The sequence below is a fragment of the Trachurus japonicus genome, chromosome 24 (assembly GCF_045865225.1).
Source record: "Trachurus japonicus isolate A0001 chromosome 24, Traja_1.0".
NCBI lineage: Eukaryota > Metazoa > Chordata > Actinopteri > Carangiformes > Carangidae > Trachurus > Trachurus japonicus.
In genome coordinates this window covers 12,808,454-12,829,360 of record NC_140930.1, presented here as the reverse complement: position 1 = coordinate 12,829,360, position 20,907 = coordinate 12,808,454, and the positions used below count along the sequence as shown (strand labels likewise).

General features: G+C 39.9%; 1 protein-coding gene across 1 annotated transcript in view; it reads left to right on the top strand.

Moving 5' to 3' along the window:
* dlgap2b (discs, large (Drosophila) homolog-associated protein 2b) overlaps positions 1-14,352 on the top strand; it is a 101,957-nt gene extending 87,605 nt beyond the window's left edge. The window contains exons 9-14 of the mRNA XM_085770058.1: positions 5,403-5,761; positions 7,133-7,218; positions 7,302-7,708; positions 8,035-8,126; positions 9,827-9,979; positions 12,089-14,352. Coding sequence (XP_085626184.1) covers positions 5,403-5,761; positions 7,133-7,218; positions 7,302-7,708; positions 8,035-8,126; positions 9,827-9,979; positions 12,089-12,304 — 1,313 coding nt within the window. The 3' untranslated portion in view covers positions 12,305-14,352. The remainder of the gene's footprint in view (positions 1-5,402; positions 5,762-7,132; positions 7,219-7,301; positions 7,709-8,034; positions 8,127-9,826; positions 9,980-12,088) is intronic.
* Positions 14,353-20,907: the final 6,555 nt, after the last annotated feature.

Here is a 20,907-nt window from a genome sequence, read left to right as displayed (position 1 = left end):
ACAAACTGCTGATTTCTCGGGATGAAACGTGACGTGACTATAGAGTCGCGTAGGTGACGTCACACACCAAATGCCGCCCTTTCCCGTGTCAGTTGGTGACGTATTTTTTGTGTAGTCCGTGGAGCGGTCTTTACACAAAATACATTCTTCTGTTGCCGTTTTATGATAAACGGCTGATTTCTCGGCATGAAACGTGACGTTTTAAATGGGTAGAGGACATATTTTTTTCTCATGGCGCAATTCAAACGGATCACGAAATAAAATTTTCAGTCCCGTTCATTTCTATGGCGAGTTTTTCAGAGTTGAGGTCCCATGGCGCCGTTACTTCCTGCTTCCGCTTAGGCTCTCTATAGTCATAGGAGTTGGTTTATTGCCTTTAATTATTGGTGCATGTTGTTCTGAGATCCAGTGGGTAGAGAGTAGACCATAGGTAGAGACGCGAGCTGCTCAGTGAACACAATGGAGGTGAACGGTACAGGTCCCCTGTCCCTCATCAAATACACAATCCAACAACTCCAAAACACTCTTGTGGACAAGTTGTTACCTGCACATTCGCCACGCTATGAAATAATCATGTATAATTATGTAACATTACGACACATGACGCAAATACTCGGAACTAGGCTACTTCATGCTCTGCAGCCGTGTCTGGAATGTAGTTTCGGCTACGCATTTGCCTCGAAATCAACTCTGTTTCCTAATGTTACATGATTATTTCGTAGCGTGAATGTGCATGTCACAATTTGTCCATGAGAGTGTTTTGGAGTTGTTGGATTGCATATTGATGAGTTTTGAGGGACAAGGGACCTGTACCGTTCACCTCCATTGTGTTCGAGTCTCTGCCCCGCGGATCTCAAAACAACATGGACCGATAATTAAGGGTAACGAACCGCAACCTAGCCCTATGACTATTGGGATTATGGCAATAGGCGAATTTGCTTTAACAGTTAGGTCAGGAGCTTTGGGCCTCTATACGTCTATGTTTGACCCTACTCAAGCCTGAACAATGAATTGATTACCTTTAGCCATACATTGATTTCACGACAATCAACTAATAGGACTAATTGTTTTATTGGTATAGTTCCCGAGGCATTCTCAGGAGGCACGACAAGCATAGCCTACTATTGATTCGCTATTAGTAATCATCAAGAAATCGCCACAGAAAACAGGCTAAACAAGGTGGATAGTGAACAGAGGGAGGATAATGCAGATAAATTGTAAACTTGAATAATCTGTGTTTTGATGAAGAAGCATGTCCCATCTTCAGCATTGCAGGGTCATTACTATTTACCTGTAATAACAACAAATGCTGCACTTTTCAGCAGAGCAGGAGTAGTGCCTCTATTTTATAGCGTGACATTCAAGTCCATTTGGTTTTGGCTGCACCCCCTGTGTGTGGGTCTGTTTACTGAACTGCCCAGTGCAGCAGCAGTGCTAAGCCAAACAATCATATTCAAACACAGCTAAGCACAACTGACTGCACAGAGGACATGATACTTCCCTGGAGAATAATAGTCAAAAACTTAAACCAAGCCTGCAGCGCTGGAAAACCTTTCCTCAACTTGCCATTTCAGTATCTCAATTATTGATTTATTGTGTTCAATCACTTTCTACTGAACATAGAACATTATTTAGCATTTGGTTAAACTGTAGGTCTTATACAGAGGTGGAGAAAGTGGGCAGATTTCTAGCTGGAAAAACAAAACAAGTCAGACCTCTTACAAAAAATGCAACTGGTCTGGTGTCTGCATGCTGAAGCTATAGCTACTGGTTGGATTTTCTCCCTTTTTTACATTTGCTGTGTGAATCTTTAAGTGCCGTTGCAAAAATATTAAGTCTAGACAGAACATCTTGAACTTTGAACATGAGGAAATGATGCTGTTTACCACAGCAGTTTAAGGGTTTAGACTGTTCCCTCATGGCTCTTAATGACTCATACACCAACTTAAGGGCCAATAACTGTTATGGAAATTTGTGCAATATAATTCCACAATATCTTGCCTGAAAACCAGATATTTAGACAACACAAGTACAGCACTTGAATCAATTATTACTCCAACAACTATTGAATTCTTTGATTCTGTGTATGAGCTGAATTTTAATTTCATTCTCCTTAGAAGCTCTATCACTCTTTACTCTATGCCCGACCCTTCTGGGAAAAGAGGAGACATCTGCAGAGGTTTTCTTATTCAACTCAAACAACATTTTTGTCCTAGACTGCTAAGTCCTGCGATTAATTCCAGTACATGCAGAAAAATCAGTTTGCACAACTTTCTATTTGAAGATTTCAACAACAAAAACAAAGTCTTGCATTATTGTTCTAGATTAGTTTTATTTATGCATCAGTGTGTGAGCAGCATTTTATGTTGGAAATATTACAGGGGAAGATGATTTTATATGTTGTCGTAAATGCAGTGCTTTCCTACAGACTTATATTTTGTATATAATAAATTGATTTGCAAAGTAACCAGTGCTGTTAAATTAATGTAGTGCTCAAACAAATTGCAACATCTCTTCTCTGAAATGTAGCAAAGTCTATATTTAAAGAAGCATAAAATGAAAATGTTAATATGGTAAGTGAAGTTCACTTGAGTTGGCTATGTTATTTAAATGTATGTTAAATCATTACTTAAATAATGTACCTGACACTTTGTGGCATACAATTCCTCCAGTACTTCTAGGAGTTTTACCTTGAGCCCCAGATGTTATAAGAAGTAGAGGAATTTGTGTGAGGATAATGACATACAGACACACAGACACATGTATTAGAACTATAAAATAAATACGGTAGTGGATCCAGTGTGTCCTAATAGTCTATAGTCTATAGGAGGACATCTGGCGTCCATTCAATGTTATTGCAGTATGGTGATTTATTTATTTTTTTCTCAGTGTGAGTAGGGCACCTTTCTCAGAAGCCTTTTATGTGGTGATAGGACAGCCCAGCAGGAGTCAGCATGTTAAATGTCCTCACTAAACAACATTGACTTAGGAAACGAATTGTGTAATTATGCTTGCCGGTAGCTCATAAATGTAGGAGTATGAGACAACAAACTATGTCCCAAAATGTCAGTCCATTTAGGCAGGCATAAAGTATATGAATGAACTGCAGAAGAGCTGTGTAGTGCTGACTCACCTTACAGTCTGATTATAGGCCAATTTAGAGTATTTATCATTTTCCTATTGTGGGAGTATAGTCACATTCACATTAGTTCTGCAAAGGAGGTTATGTCACAGCTCAATTGTTTGTCTGTTTGTTACAGACTTAGTGTACATTCACACTCTGAAGATAACAAATGAAAACGCTGTGACCTTCACTCTGACAGCCCACATTGGTGGTTTAGAAACAATGCATCTCTTGAATGATTCGTTGTAAACATCATTCTCTGTGCACATTTGTGCTGTCAATGGGATAAACTTAGTTGTTTGGAGATCTACAGAACATAGCACCTAGAAATATTTGAACTTCACCGTAACATTTATATCGGCCATCTTAGTATTTCCTGGTCATTTAGTTGGTCTGTAGCCTACATGCCACCATGACAGATAATAGAAAACAGTAGGTTTTCGCCATCTCAGTAGGTAACCTCTATAATGTTTGATCTCTCTAAATTAGAAACTGAGTTCAAATCTTTAATTTGGACTGCCAAGGGGAGCAAATATAGGAATTATGGAAATTATATCAAGACGTCATTATATTATAGAAATTATAATATAAATTTCAACTAAGGACTAGGATGTATAGTCAGAGGAGATTAGCAGGCTATACTGTTCAGTTATTACAGAAACTGTTTTAAGAAGATGTTGATCTACCGCTGATAATTTTTGGAGGATGTAGTTTGTGGTGCTGTTGAGACGAAACCAAGATATTTATTTTTATTAAATGGGATGAATAAATTCAGCAGCAGCACAAACCACAGCATCCAAAAAGATCCCACAGCTGAATCAACACCCATCTGAAGCAGTTTCTACAATCCCTGAATATCATATGAACCGAGTAGGAGTATCTTATAAACAAGTTACTCATTGAACAGTGAAGTACAGCTCTTTAATAAAAAGGTTTATGAGGAAGAGAGACTTTGTTAAAATAGTGCTCAATGGCATTAATATAAACTTAGTCACTGGAATAATTGATTTTATATTATAATCATAATTACTTTTAACATCTAAACATAATAACGCAGACAAAATTAAAACTTTAACGTGTTGTATTGGAAAGGTAATTGCAAGGTAACTGCAGTAAATACAGACGTTTATCACTCAGTTTAGAAATATTTTCAGTTTAGAAACTAGTCGAATGGGTAGAAATGTGTAAAAATAGAAAGTATGACGTTGCGTGCAGCCTGAGTCACTGTGCTCTTTTCATTCTGGTATCCACCCACTGTGTCTTGCAGAACTGCAGCCCCTTCAAGTTGGAGGGAAATCAAGTCTGTGGCTGGATTTAGCTTAATAGACGTTTTTTTTTTTCTAACTGCATTTAGTACTACCTGTGATCTAATGTTGTGTGTGTATGTATGTGAGGGTTTGTGACTGTACCTGTTTCGGGAGACAAAACACAGATACATTCAGGATTTTGAATATTTAACTGTTAATATTAATCATAAATAGGAGACATCCTATAAGTGGATGACTGAGGGAGTTGGTGAGAGCACTGCGGGGATGAATGACTGAATGCTCCTGAGCGTCATTATATACTTGTGAGGAATGTTTTAAACCATGATTCACAGTCTCATTCTACTCTGAGATTCGTGCAGATTTTTTTTCTTTTACTGTAATTACTTTACTTTCATTTTTATTCATCATAGCACCTTCAAACAAGATGAACAATTTTGTAATTGTTTCTAAAGCTGAGAAAAAAAACCCCACAAGATACAAAGAGACTCCAATCTGGAACGAGTTCAGTTCATTCTTGCTTTGTGCCTCAAATAACAAAGACACTCCACCTGAAATCTGACTTATTTACTTATTTATCCATGAATTTACTAGAATATTTTTCCATTATTTTAATCAACTATTTTGAAAATGTCTAAAGCGGTGTTTTATTACAGCTTTTCAAAGTTGAAGTTATGTCCAATTCTGTTCTGTGGTCCATTTGGATGGATTATCATCAAATTCTCATTTTCACTTTAAAGAGCAAATCTTTCCCATAATCCCTCATTGCACTTCCTGCAATAAACACTGACATGTTACAAAGCTGCTGTTGCTTTTCCAGCGTATACTGACATCGTCGCCCCTTGCTTTATAGGCGCTCTACGGCCTAACCTCTCATCATGCTACAGGTGTACTGCAGCTCTTTTAGCCCTCGTCAGCTTTTGGCCACATTTTTCATTCTCATGTTTTTATTTTATCCCCTGCCCCTTTGTTTTGCCTTGTCCTCGTCCTCTCATCCTGCTTGTGCTATCCAGCGGTATCATATCCTCCCAGTTACAAGAAGACTCCACCTCCTGTGCCCCCGCGCACCACCACCAAGCCTCTTATCTCTGTGACAGCTCAGAGCAGCACAGAGTCCACCCAAGATGCCTACCAGGACGGCAGGCATCCACGGGGCGGTCTGTGGACCACGGACAGCCTCGGCCGTCCCATCTACAGCTCCACAGACAGCCTAGACAGCACCAAGGCGGTCACCATGGCCATGGAGTCAGCAGCAGGCAAGAGGCACGCATCTTTGGGCAGCCACACCTCCGTCCAGACTTGCGACAAAGCAGTGCTGGTGTCCAAGGCAGAGGAGTACCTCAAAACCCCCCGTTCCTCTATTGGGATACAGGTAACAACAGAGATAACTGTGTTATACTTACTGCTACTCATCACCCAACCTTTCATCCTAATTACACCAACCTCCTCTAGCTTCTTCTGTCAGCTGAAAGGATACTTCTCTTGTTCTCCTTTTGATATCCTCTTTGTTATTAATATGTAGCTGTCCAGCAGAAAAGTAGAGTAAAAACCTCCCCCGGCCTCTCAGTCATACACATTTTAATCAACCAAATACAATGGATTTTCTGTAAATGTCACAATGGATCACTGTGGATGAGAAACAGAAGACAAACACCAGTTGATTATCGTTTGATAAGAGGACTGGGTCTTGTTATGGACGACTTGTTTCAGGCATACAGGCTGCAAAATGTTGAATAGGCAGCAGTAAACTGTGACAGTAAGTCTTGTCACTTTTTTATGGTGTTACCGATCCTCAAATGTACCAATCTGTGTGAAGCACTCTGCAAGGGTTTGGAGTCTTGTTGACCTTTATTCGTGTCATGATGTACAATCACCTGGAGAGGATTTTTACCAAGCCTCCAGCAGTGAGCAGTATTATGATAATCTTCTTTTTCTCTTCCTCCCTTTGATCCAGTTGGTGATTTGTGTGCTTTTTCACCAGCAGCGTACACTAGCCGCCACCACATTGCCACCAGTACTCGAACAAAGAGCTCTACCAAAAAAGATAAAGCAGCACTCTGCTTGCTTTGTGAGCTCACTGTCTGGATAACTTAAGCTGCTCCTGCCTCTCCTGAAGGCAGGCGTCCTCAGTAGTTAGCCCCGACTTTGGAGATAGCTGCCAGTGTGGACCATGTTGCTCCTGTGGGCAATACCAAGCAGCACTGCGTCCAAGAAAATGTGTCCAGCTGTCAGCAATAGGCACAGTGAAACAGAAATTCACTCCTGGCTGATGAAGAGTTGCACAAATACCAAAATTATTTCTTTGTTTCCATTTTAAACATTCTGTAAGTGCTTCTTTCTTAGAGTGGTTTATCATTCAAACCCCTAAGGGTGGGCCGGGCTTGTCAATTCACTCCTGACTGCCAGCCAGTTTAGGTCTGAGAAAGATTATTGCAGGTCCGAATCTCTCACCTAAGCTGTTTTGTGACTCCGGAAACCTTTGAACAGACGTTTTCAGGTGTTGGTTTGTAAAGAATAGATCTTTTTGTTATGTTAAGAGCCCCTTTCATAGCCAGTACACCCACCCACCCACCCACTTGTTGGTAACTGAAAAACAAAATGGAAGCCTGAATCCAGAATTGAAATAAATTTGAACACATAACACATTTCTAAATGTCAAGCTGCCCTTTGCGGTGGTAGCAATGTGTGTCAGTGTATTTCTGCTGTGAATGGTGATTGAAGCTGTTTTGTGTCTATCTACCAGGTGGAAACTGTGACAGACTCTGAGACTGAAAGTAAAGGCCTTCCTCAGTTCCATTCAATAGGGATCCAGGTGGAGGATCTAAAGCGGTACGTAGCTCAAACAAACCAAGTTCCTCTTTGTTTTCAAGTAAATATACTTCACGTACATTTTTTGTCGCTGTCCCTGTTAGGCATGGGCGGTTCAAGCGCTCAAACAGTGTGACCACCGCAGTGCAAGCAGACATGGAGCTGGAGGGCTTTCCCTCCATGGAGGACAAGGGCCTGCAGTTCGGCGGCGCCTTCGGTCGCCACTCCGAGCCCAGCACGCCCACGCAGTATGGCGCCATCCGTACGGTGCGCACACAGGGCCTGTTCAGCTACAGGGAGGACTACCGGCCCTCCAGCGGGCCGTCCAGCCCGCAGCCTGAACCCTGGCTGGTTGAACCCAGCCTGGTGAGCAGCGAAACAGGCCGTGTGTCCCCGCTCCGAAGGGATGGCAGCTGGTTTATGCAGCTCCTTCACAATGAAACCAAGCGGTTGGAGGGATGGTGCAAAGAGATGGAGAGAGAGGCGGAGGAACATGACCTGTCGGAGGAGAGTGAGTGTCCTGAGGAAAACTACATTCTTGTCAAAGCAAGGGCTGCATTTGTTAAATCAGGTCAATGCTTTCTTGATATGTCCTCTATCTTATCGGTTTATATTTTTTTGTGTAGCCACAGAGCATTCACAGTGTTAGCTGTAGCATGTTGACTGTGACAACACTGAATCGTGATGGGCATTTTTGTGAACAGATTGGATCCTTGCTCAACATGTTCAACCTTTGCCAAGCTGACAGTGGGTAAAACCAGAAACTCTGTTTCCCTGTCGCCTTGTCCCTTTTTTTTTTTTTTTCCATGTGTGTGCACGTGTGTTTGTGTCCATCAGTCCTAGGAAAAATCCGGAGTGCGGTGGGAAGTGCTCAACTACTAATGTCTCAAAAGTTTCAGCAGTTTTACTGGCTGTGTCAGCAGAATCTGGTGAGTACTGCATGTGTTTATTGATGAGACCGCTGCATCGACCTACATGCTGATATTATGTTACACATCATGCAAACACAAAAGATCACAGGTGAACTTGTTGATCTTGGTCTTTTGTCTCTCAAAGCTCCGAGTAGGTGCTGAGCCTGACTCTGCAATTATGCACCTTCCAGAAATAGACCTCGGAGATCGATAGCGAAGCAGTCCCTCTGCCGCTATTGAACCCGCAGTAAACGAAAGGGGAATTCCAATAGGAAGCAGCACCTGTGTTGAGGCCATCCATTAAAGCACAGAGGCAGCGGTTTGAATGGGATCTCAGAGTTTGAATAATGGACTGTCACACTGTCTCACTGTTTAGCCCTCTTGTCACGTCGACTGGAAACTCATACCTTTTCTAATGCTAACCATCCATAGAGTCAGCATATATTACAAGATGGTGGTGTCATAAGTGGGAATGTTTCTGCAGATACCGTAGAGAGAGACAGGGACAGAGACAGACAGGCACTTAATCACACCTCTCTGAAGCGTCGCTAATTTTTTAAATGAAATGCAAAACCTTGTGGAGGTGGTTGAAATCTGTCTGCCCTCTCACTGCCTTGTGTTAGTATATATATATATATATATATATTGTATGAGTATGTGTGTGTCTTAACTTGGTGTGTTGCTCTCTTTTGGATGTATTTGGGCTGCACTAGCTCCCTCTCTCTCCCTCTCTCTCTCTCTGTAGATAATGGGATGATGAATTAAGTCTAACATTGGTAGTGACAAGCCTTAGATTGCCCTGAGCCTTCAGACATGTCTGAATGAGAAAGGGACTCTTGTTTCCCTAGTGGACGGAGGAGGAACTGCACGATGCTCTGGATGTGCTTTGAAGTTTGACTTGACAGAATTTTCCTCGGTTTGAACTCAGACTCACGCTTTGTTTGCTGTCAGTGATAATGAGCACATGGCTGTATGGAGCTGCCTGATTGTGTTGTTTGCACCACAGAAATGCCGCAACCCTTGGCACCACATTTTTTGTCATTTAAATTTCATAGAGCGAATGTATAGCAAAAGATTTCCTGTAGGAAAACACACCCACACACACACACACACACACACGTTTCCTGACAGTAATTTGTGCACGCTCATTTGAACAAAAAGTACACACTACATATGGTGCTGGATTTGACTTGAATGCCATCGGTGAATAGTTCGTCTCTTTACGTCCCCCACAATATTCTCCACTACATGTGGCCATAAAAATGACCTTTGATATCCATTAATCTGTGTTAACTACAGCACACAATGAACCATACTGACTGTTATTATTAGACAAGTATGCCACTAAAGGCAATTAAAGGAGGTTCCCAAGCCTTGGGCCAATGCTTGTGCTATACTGCCACACAGTGGTGGGAACGGTGAGGTTCCCATGTGGATATGGTTTACTTAAGCTGGGTATTTCGATAAAGTATTATTGTAATAGCTTGTTTCTAATCAAAGTTTGGTTTGATGCAGAGGATAAAGAAACCTTTTATGTATCAAAAATAAAAAAAAATAATTTCAGTTTAAATGCTTGAATAAACAGAAGGAAAAGTCAACACACTTCAGCTCCCTTTTCAGTGCAGTTGTTATTTATTATTTATATTTCAGTTACCTAGTTTAAATGCTTAAAAACACAAACAAAAAACTTGTAATTGTGAACTCCACTGTCTCTTCAGGACCCCAGTGCCATGCCCAGACCCACATCTCAGGACCTGGCTGGATTCTGGGACCTCTTGCAGCTTTCCATCGATGACGTCACTGCCAAGTTTGATGAGCTGCAGCAGATCAAGAGCAACCAGTGGCAGCTGGTGGAGAGCCCGGAGAAGAAGGTAAAGAGCCGGTAGCTGTTTTCCCAGGGAACCACGCTCTAATTAGTCCTAATGGACTCCAGGCAGACTTGTTTTAGGAGGAAACTACACCGACGACATTTGTGTTCCTGTTTTAGGCCTGTGACCAGCAGGAGGTTAATAATTTTTAATCATAACACTGCAGGAACAAGCAGTATCCGGTGTAGTTTAGATATCTAGTGGTGTCGTGTGAAAAGTTTATATCCTCATTAAAAGCATCAGTGGTCCCTGGAGAACAACGTTATCATCACTCATCGTCTCATTCACATGTCATGTGTAGTAGCTTGCCAGCGCTCACTCCAGCTCTCCTCCTCTGATGTTAATGAAATTCATACAAGCTGTTTTATTTTGAGATTCACTACTGAACAGGTGTACAGCATTTAAACACAAAGACACTCCACTTAGCTTTCAGTGTTTCCACTACCATGATTGATTTCCTCCTATATAAAATCCACGATCCAGCTCGTTAGTTATGCAACACTGTTTTAGAAACAGTGGTATTTGTATGGGACAGTAATATGTAAAAACAAAAAGTGTTGTTGACAGCAGCGACATGTGAAAGAGTGTCACAGAAGTCTTTACACAGGGCAGGATTTAAAAACATAGTTAACTTATTAAGTGTGTGATGGTGATGTACAAATTTCAATTATCAGAAAATAAAAGCTACAAAACTATTAAAAGATGAAAAGTCAGTCAAGTTAAGTTAAATCTCCTGTACACAACAGCTGAAATGAAAACACATCGGTCAGAGTAGTTGTTTGTAAACGAGGGAGGAGCGTTTGTAAGAAGCGCATTTCGATGGTAATGTGTTTTCAAAGATAGACGAGATCCTTCGGGGCACTTGGATAATTATCTCCATGCTACAGTTGTAGTTGTGCTGGAGTTATTTACCTCCAGCAGTTAATAGACACATTGCAAGCTCCATGAAGCTGAGCCCTAACAGAGGCACAGATGCTCTTTATTGAGCTTATCTCCTTCAAGGCAGGCGCCATTTTACTCCATCACCATCTGAAGAGCTCGCCTCGCATTCAGAAGTGACTGAGTGTCAGTCTGTTCAACTTTGTAGGTCATAAGGATGAAATTCAAGTGCATTCAGGTAAATGTGGTTTTGCATGGGTGTTGTTCTGGATTCACAATCAATAGTAACAGTCAGTCTACTATAGTATTTAGTGTTATGTCTTTTGCTTTAGCTAATAATTGAAAATAGATGTTACCCAAGGTACCAAAAGTCCATGTAGTAAAAGGCTTGTACTCATAAGACATATCTTAGCTACAGCAAAAACATTTTCTAAGTGTTGTTTAATTCATCTGCACTGGCTCAGCATTCATCGTTTAATGTCTGATTTTGTAAATGACGGTGCTCTGGCAGTTTTTCATCTGCTGGTCAACGTTTCTTCTCACTGGTTTATTTTACTTAGCAGAATAAATAGTCCCCCTTGGTTTTAATAATAATGGGATAATCATCAACTAAACTAAAGAAAGCAATAAAATAATTCCCATCAAGAGTGAAAAAGCATTGCTATTATGTTAGTGTATTTAAATAATAATCAGATTGATTGGCCTATTCATAATCCATTTAGTTTGAAGGACCTTTAAAAGCACTGGTGCATAATTAATTTATTTCATTTAACAATAACAATCTACAATATTTGAGCTGCAGACCACTGATTGAGATAAACTGTGAATCTGTGCAATATGTTTCTATAATAACAAACATTTTTGGTTTAAAGCAGAAGTAAGCGATCCGGTCGTTTTGGCTTACTTCTTGTCAGCCGACAAGAGAGTTAGCAGTCCCCGCCCTCGTCATGGATCTATTGGTCCTCGTCCCTACGTCACCACATTCACGCGCATCCCTTGGCTGCACACACAGAGAGGACCGCCCCTTTATGCCGTTCTCTCTCCTCATTGGATAAAGGTTGTAGGATACAAGGAAAGTTTTCTCCTCAGCTTACAGCAGAGCAGAGTGACTGACAGACCCGTGTTTCAGACCAAACACTCTATATAAGTGATTGCCGTCGGAAGATATAACTATTTAAGACTTATATTAACACAAACATTCTGCTTACTTCTGCTTTAATCTGTTTCCCATAGGAGCGGAAGTGGCCACCACCTCTGCCAAAACGGCCATCCAAGGGGCGTGGCGGTGTGACGCGGGAACGCTCTCTGGACCTTCAGGACCGCCAGCGTCAGGAAGCCCGCAGACGCCTCATGGCGGCCAAACGAGCAGCTTCTTTCAGACAGAACTCAGCCACAGAGAGGGCAGACAGCATCGAGATCTACATCCCCGAAGCCCAGACCCGGCTTTGAGGTCCGCAGATTCACCCTGGGCTTCTTCTCTTGTTCCACCTCCACCCAACACCAGCCCCCCCCGCCCCCCCTCCTCGCCCTCCACCCCACTCCAACCCTCTGCCGTTATCATCCGTCACTGCTCGTCCACTTTTGCCATCGTCACCCTTTGCCATTCTCTGGTTTGTCCCCACTGAAGCTACACTAGGCAAAGATTTCCGCTGAAAACCCGTCCTTCTTATTCAGCCTAAATGACAATGAGGCACTGCCATAGGGAGGAGCACGCCGCCCCATCTTCCCTGAGTGAGACGTGAGGTGAGTCAGTGGAGTCAGGTGAACAATACGTTTCCTGCAGTGAAGTGATAAAAATCAAACATACTGATTGAAACCCAGGCTGTCTCCAAAACAGTAAAACACTGGACACACCAGCATCAGACCTTTCCCCTCTTGTCCCTCTGGTATTCTTTGGTTTAGTACAGATCCCGGCTCTGCCTGGTGGGTGAACATGAGTGTTTTTATGCAGTTTATTGAGGTGACTGAAGGTAAATAAAAGTAATTTACTTGTCTCTGTCACCTGGAGCTGCTAACATGAAGTTGCCTGGTGTAGCTTTAAGCAAACAGGGGACTTTTTTTTGTAACCACAGATTCTGCTCCATGAGAATGAGCTGCTATACCACAAATAAATAAACATTTCACTTGATATAATTCAACTACATCAAATCAATTTAGTGTTTTACTGTTAAAACTCATTGTCATCGCCCCCGTTGTGAGTATGGGTTATTACACTATACTTGCCACATTCAAAGGGAAACACAAAGTGCAACTTAGCTCTCAGCAGCAACAATGGTCTTGGGCTAAAGCACCACAGCAGCAGCAGCAGCAGAGATTGATTTTCCGACTTAGAAAGATGGAAAAACCTAGAAAGAAAAAATATAGAAAATGCTGCCCAGTCTTTTTTTTTATGGAAGTGGGTTAAAACTGTCCTGCCAAGTTTGTGGTTATAAGAACAGAAAGAGAGGGGCTCAAAACAAAAGAGGTGCTCCCTGTCAATCTATCAATCGAGCTATGTCTCTATCACCCCTTCCCTCCATCTCTAACCAGATGTGCTGCAGCTGTCGACCAGTGTTGCTGAATGAGATCTGAAAATAAGGCTAAACCTCCTCCACATTTCTTCATTTCCATTCATATAAAACCATCAATTCCCTCAGAAGTCAACATTTTTTAATCAAGATATGTACGTTATTTGCTGCTGGATACGTTTCCATCGCAGAACAAATATGAATTATAAACAAAAAGACAGTTTTGCGCAGCCTGGAAGAGGTGAACTGTATCAAACAATGCATTTTGCACCTTATAATATACATGTTTGTATTTCCAAGGGAAATGTAGTTTATGAAGCTCATGTGATATTGTTGCAGTTGAATTGCAAGGACAGATATGGAAAATTTACTACAGAATTTCATGTTACTCTATAGGTCATATAACCTGCACCTTGTGTTGTTCGGTTTTTCATTTCTTTCTGGTGGCGTTCAGGCCTCTCACACTTACACTATTGTGATTCTAACACTTTTAATTCTACTTAACAATATCTATCACATGACCAACATCACAATCTACAGTATACATTTAGTATTTATATAGTTAAAAACAGTTGTGGGTTGATTTGACAGTGCATTTGTCCTGCTGATTAAGGGGCGTTTCTTAGCTAACAGAGACCATTTCTCATAACACACTGCATCCAACCTTTTTCTTTTTTTTTTCGTTTCCAAGTGGCGCATAATGAAAACACATCTGTTGTTACTTTGATCTGCTCATGTAGTCTAGGAAAGACAGGTGCAAATGACACTTTAACAATATTCAGTTACTATAGTAAATGGTGCTGCTTTTTACTCTAAAACTGTTGTCCTTTACCCAGTCCTATGTGCACGCACACACACACTCAAGGACTTTTTAAACAGAGATTTATTAATATGGTGCCCGTTGTCTCTCCAATGACTTGTGGTAGATTGTGACTCTAGGAAAGATCATCTTTGCAATGCTTTTTGCCCTCGGTGATAAAAAAAAAATAAGGAGAAGGTTTTGTGGTTTAACTTCCTTTCTAGCATGAAAAAGATAGCGGTCAGGGATATTGGTTGTTCAGATGGGAGAGATTACAGGCTTTGACATTCCACCAACCTTTAAGTAAAATCTAATATGCCCACCCTGAGCCAAGGGCATGCTACTATAGCTAGCTGAACGTACATCATTGTACCTGTCCATATTTTATACTTCACCCGCAAAGAATCTGTGACATTTGCAAGACATGCTCATTCATCCTCATTCGCCAAATCTAACCCCAGCTAATTAAAACAAATTATTCTATATAGGGCCGCTACAATTATGCTGCAGTTCAGTGTTTAATGTTTTCCATTTTATTGTAGTTAGGGTGTGGCACTCAGCAGGGGAGAGCAGTCTGTGTACTGTAAATGACTTCAGAGAGGCAGTGAGACTTGTAAAGGAGGGATTAGGATGTTGAAGGTATCAGTTTGTCTGAACTATAACCAGAGTGTTTTCCCCTTGTGAGGTGTGAACATCAGTGCTAAATCTAAAACCCCTTACCTTACCAGACGGCCTTAACCAAAATGCTCATGAATGTAGAGCCCCTAACAATGCAAAAAAAAAAAAATTATAATAATGAATCTTTCTTTATCTCATTTCCTTTCTTTTTTTTGCTTCATTTGATTGCTGATGAAATAATATGTGAAAGGGTCGACGAAGGTGATGCATAATATCGCACATTATTACTTTTAATGTTTACTTGTCTGCCTGATTTCCCAGGAAGCAAAAATCTTTCATGAAATGTACAAAGATGTGTCTCTGACAGTGGGTTTTTCCTGCATCAGTGCCTGTAAAAACCCAGGATAAATACATACAGATTCCAAGAAATAATACAATAAATGGATCAGAATAAAGAAACAGGCAGCACTGGCCCATTTATCTTCCAAGTCCCTGTGGACCACAATTCAACTACAGAAGAAATTGGCAATGACCTACATTTCCTACTTCATTCACACTCACATTTACAGAGTGTAACTGTAGTCAAGTTGTCATAGAGTGAATATATTCTAGACACCAGCTCATATTTATAGTACAAACACCAATAAAAACAAACCCTATGTCTAATACTTACAGACTATCCATTCAGCATATCCATTAAAGGGCTTAACATCCAAGTTTACCACTCAAATCAAATCATCTTTCAAATGTAAAGGATCCAATAGTCCATAGCTGACTCCATTTAATTACCCCTCTTTAAACAAAAATCATGTACAGTATATCAGTTTCAGTTTGAGCCCATGCCTCTTCGAAGTTCACAAATTCATTTTCTATCATTTGCAATGCTTCACTATTTTCACCTTTAGTATTTCAGTCTATTTCTGGCTACATCCCCATCCCAGTCTGGTGCAGAGATAGAGTCGGTGGTACAGTGTGATGTGTTGATGGTGCTCCTCTAGTCACAGTTTGATACTCTCTCTAATTTATTTCCTTTATCTAATCTATGGATGGTCTTTCACAGGAAGGACCTTTATTTAAAGATATTAGCCATCGAGTTATTTGTATGAAAGTCACTGAACATCTATTCTATCCAAAAATATATTAGTCTTTATGTATTATTTAAAGGTTTTTTAATCCTCCCTCCTTAACACTTACTGTCACTGTTTTTGGTGGACAAGAACACACATAGATTTGTTGGCTGTCTTTGTTGTGCCATCTTCATCTTCTTTTCAGGCCTATTAATATCAACATCTTCATTCATATTCTGGCCAGAGAAAGAGAAACAGAGAGAGAGAGAAAGAGAGAGAGCATTGTCAGCTGTGGAGTCTTGAAATCCTCATATATTTCCCTAGTTCCTTCTTAAGTTTCCATCTTAACAACAGCTTCTCTGGGTTATGACAAAAGCTGATGGGCCACTCAAACAATCCAGCTGCTCTTCCACCTGACTGAGAGTCATGAAAAATCAAGTCTACTTCCCACAGACTGTATACTGTGAATCCATCGTGTGTAGTGCTTGCTTGGTGATGTGGTACTCATCATCATCATCATCATCATCATCGTCGCCATCACCATCATCACCTATCCAGACAGGAAGCTTTGTTTTTAGTAGCTTCAAGATGTTGATATGAATTTCCTCCCCCAGTAGAAACGAGACAAATTGGACTAAGTGGTTGGTTTAGCACATAAAAATCCATGAATTAGCTTTGTGAATTTGTCATGTGCCACCTTAAAAGAGCCTGACCAAACCCTTGTGGACCGGGAGTGATGATGAGGATCACAGTGAAGGAAACACAATGTCACCAATCACCCACCTATGAGGCTGATTTCACACACAAAGATGTCCTCAGAAGTTGCAGGGACACCAGCTGCTGTTAGTGACGTTCACTCTTCACTATTACGTCAACATCAGATATTAAGAAACTCTGTTTTTGTGGTATCATGCGGGGCTAGTCTATAATCATGGTACCATCCTCTTTGTTAGTGTGTCTTCTCCAATTTCTTGTCTTTAGCACACCATCTCCAATTACATTTTTTTTTTTTTGCATCTGTGTCTCACATTTGATCCCATCCATGCTACAAGGGGCTTAGGAGTTTGGCAACTATGTACATGACAAATCCTCAGGTGCCTTACAGTTTGATTCTCATAGGACTCTGTGAGTGAATGTTTTGGGTTGAGGTATACGTGAAAGGACTGCAACACCTCTCAGAGTGCAAGTTTGTCTGTAATACCGTTACAAAGGGCTGGAAACTGGGCTGGGTTGGACTGCAGAATTTAACACAAATTTTACTTTATATCTAACTAATTCAAACATCTTACTGTAATAAACTTCAGCACAATACCGTCTAGAGGATAGCAAAGGAGGATTTGGTAACATTTCTTATCCTCTTCTTCTTTTCTTTTGGTTCAGATCACGTTAAATGTTCTGCTATGATTCACCACGATGCAGTCACATTATCTGTCCATCTGCAGTGGACAAAAGTCCATTTAAAAATACAGGTAATTGTAGAGAAAAAAAAAACCAGTGGATATGACAATGTAAACACAACATCTAGAAATACATGTCACATCCATATTAGCAACGCATAAAAGATCTAAAGGTCTTTCTCTATTTTTTCCTCCTAGCTGTGATATTGTAATCTCTTGATGTTTTTGCCTTTTTTCGGCATCTACATTCACAAGAAATCTGGAGACTGACTAAACTTGACCAGCCAAAAAGTGCAATACATACAGGCAGGCTCACCTACAGCTATTTACCTCACAGTGAAGCGTTTTAGCAGACATGATATCTATATATATTAGGAGTAGTTGTAATCTCCACAGGAACACTTTTGTCATGCCTGTGTACTATGCAGCAGTACATCTGTGGGGCTGCAGAGCCTGCAGGCCCTGGTGCAGATCACCTTTCATTTAATACAGACACAGCACTGAAAGCACCATGCCCATCGTGCTTTACACTGCAGGAGCAAAAAAAAAAAAAAAAAGATTATAAAAAAAAAAAAGATAAAACAAAACGTGTGCTGTCATTGTCATTCAATCCTACACAGACCACTTTTACGATTTGCTTTGATTTATAATGTAGGTAGTGTAGAAGAAAATATCAGCTAACTTTCAGTAATACTCTAAAACGATCTACATAGAGTTCTTTTGTCACATTTCCCTGTTTAGTCACCACTCAAGACATCCGTTAATGCCTTCACGACGCGTGTCGCAGCACCATGTTTTAAACTAACATCATTTAACTTAACAGTTGTCCTTAAAACCTCAGAGAAGTCTGTATAGGTGCTGATTCAACCAACTTCTCTCATTGTACTTTTCCTAAATTTGCTTCTTTTATTGGTTTATTCTGACAATCAGCACACACCAAAAACATCACACACACGCACACAGACACAGACACACCACAGCAGCAATGTCATAGTATTATGCTCAAGACGGCGCCCTGAGTTTCCGGATCTCTTTACAGTCTTTACAAGTTGAGACCCCATTGAATTTTCATTGAAAGCTTTTCTCCTTGTTTCTGATACAGTTGCACTGCAAAGATGTCTTTCTATTTACTTGCTCTCTCTTCTCATAAATCATGTGGTTGTCGACGACATTCATCGTCAGCTCTGCGTGTTGTCACATGAGTCAAACAGCAGTTCAAGTCTGCGATTAAGGTGATTTGATGTCATGCTTGCATTAAAACTGAGCTGTACGAGTGTATTTGCTCCTCAAGCAATAAGTCTTAGTTATTTATTTAGGTTGGCTTTTCATCCCAGTCTTTAGACTTCTGACAAAAATAAAGCTGAGGGACATTAAAGTGATATTTAGATGGTTGTTGAGCCGCTTAAAGAAATAATTCAACATTTTGGGAAATAGGCCTATATAGGCAAACAAATTTTCTTGAAGATATTAGATACATTGATTGACACCACTTTGATATTTTATATTAAATACAAAGTTGCACTCAGTGGTCAGATAGCTAAGCTTATCATAAAGATTGGAAATAGGGAGCTTGGCTAGCAAAAGCACCTCAAACATTCACTAAATTAACATGTTTGTTTAATCTGTACAAACAATAAATGAATAGAAAGAGACATGTTTTCATTTTACAGGTAGTTTTATACTCATCTGTTTCTGAGTTAGTTACATTGGCCTAGCTTGGCTGAAAAAGGAAACAGCCAATCACATAACACAACAGACCAGCGTTAAACCATAAATATTCATCCTGGATTTTTAAGTGTAATAAACAAACATAACTTTCATTTGTTTGCTTCAGAGCTGGCGGTTTTTGCCGATTTTGGCAGAACCACAGTCTTCCTGCTAAATTAAACTAAGCTATTTGAGCTAACCTTCTCCTTCTGGGTGTAATTTCATATTTATTATAAGACATGAGGTTAGTGTCAGTTTTTTTTTAAATCACAATGAAAAGAAATAAGCAGATTTCCCAAAATGTTTTTTTTTGTTCTATTCTTTAAGCAGTCAACTTGAGTGTTTAAAGTTATATATGTTTACATGCAACATTTTCTCAGACTTTATTTCATTTTGTCCTATAATGTATCTTAGGCACATTTTATTTCTTTTCTTTTGTGTGTATGTATAATTATTCATTCCTGACCTTAGCGCCCATCCGTAGAGTTATGGGCATGAGTTAGTATAATTCACTTCACATTGCCACAGTTATAATAAGAAGGGTAGTTACAGTATTTTACACCACAGCTCATCTGGCTTACGATTCAGCCAGAACATACAGATGTGTGTCGTCCATTTTTGCGCTGCTACTTTACAACTGGGAGGAGAAGTGTTTCTAAACCTGTGCTGTGGTCAATGTCTCAGTGTTTTATGAGGGGAGAGAGCAGTCACAATTTTGTTTGCCTTTGGTGGAGAAATGTCTTGTGTTGTGGCTGTGGGTAGAAATAAAAAAAAAAAGGCCTCTTGTGGGTTTTGGAATGTGACATGAGAAAAATTTGATAGCATAAAAAAAGGTTTGTGGTTAGCTTAAAACTATTTTGAATTGTTAGATATATCAATAATGAGGATAAATATAATGCCAAATATTCAGTATTTGTACAGAAATATACATATATAAATATATAATATATGCCTAATTTAAATGGAACTATTTTCCGCTCTTGACCATGTTTTCGTTGTTTAACGTTCCTTTGTCAACATTATTTTATAAGATCTTCAGATAGCATGCAGGATAGTGAAAATGAATGTATTATTTAGTGTTTCATTACTGTTCAGTATTACAGCATTCTACAGATCAGTTTGTGTTTGTAAGATTAATTTAAGCTGAATATTTCATTTCTAGGTTTTATTTATCTATAATGAACTGTAAACTTTCTTTTCTAAAATGCAAGGTTTCGAAATGGTTTCAACAATTTATATCATTTTATTATTATTTTTTCCCTGCTTTATTAATGTGGTTCAGTATATTTTGCCTCTTCTAAGTACTGCTATCTACCATCTGTTGTAAATAATTATGCAAATTAAACTTTTTAAAGAAAACAGCATGGTTGTCAGAGTGCTATAATTTTTCTCATAAGTACCAATACTTCACAGAGGGTTCAGTACGGTGGTATTGTAGCAGACAGGCAGTGTTATTTATGGGGGATTACTTAAATTAAAATACAATTTTATTCATCCTACAAGGTAATCTCTTTATTAAATAATAAAAGGTAGAGATGTTTGTTCAGGGGTACAACAAGTGAAATTTCTCACATTAATATTGGCTCTCAGTTTCAATTTTGAAAACTTATAAAAACTAATTAGCTAATAATGGAGGCAGTGGTGACATTTATGAGTCATCGATTGAGCTTAGAGTGAGTGAAAACATTAACTACATGAACATGAGTGTGCCAGCTTGCCCTCAGAGGTTGCCATGGTGAGTTTATCATTACTGAGTGAGATGAAGTTCGTATGTACCTCTTAAACTCAGGTTGACAACAAAAACATCCCTAACTTTAACTTTAATTACATAAAGCGTGTGCCTGGTTGTCTGGTTTTGGTTGGTTTGGTTTATTGGAATAAGTTATTCATTGAAAAATATGGGAGGTCCAAAACCAGCGGTCCAGGCAGCTGCTACAAGAGCACAACATCAAACCAC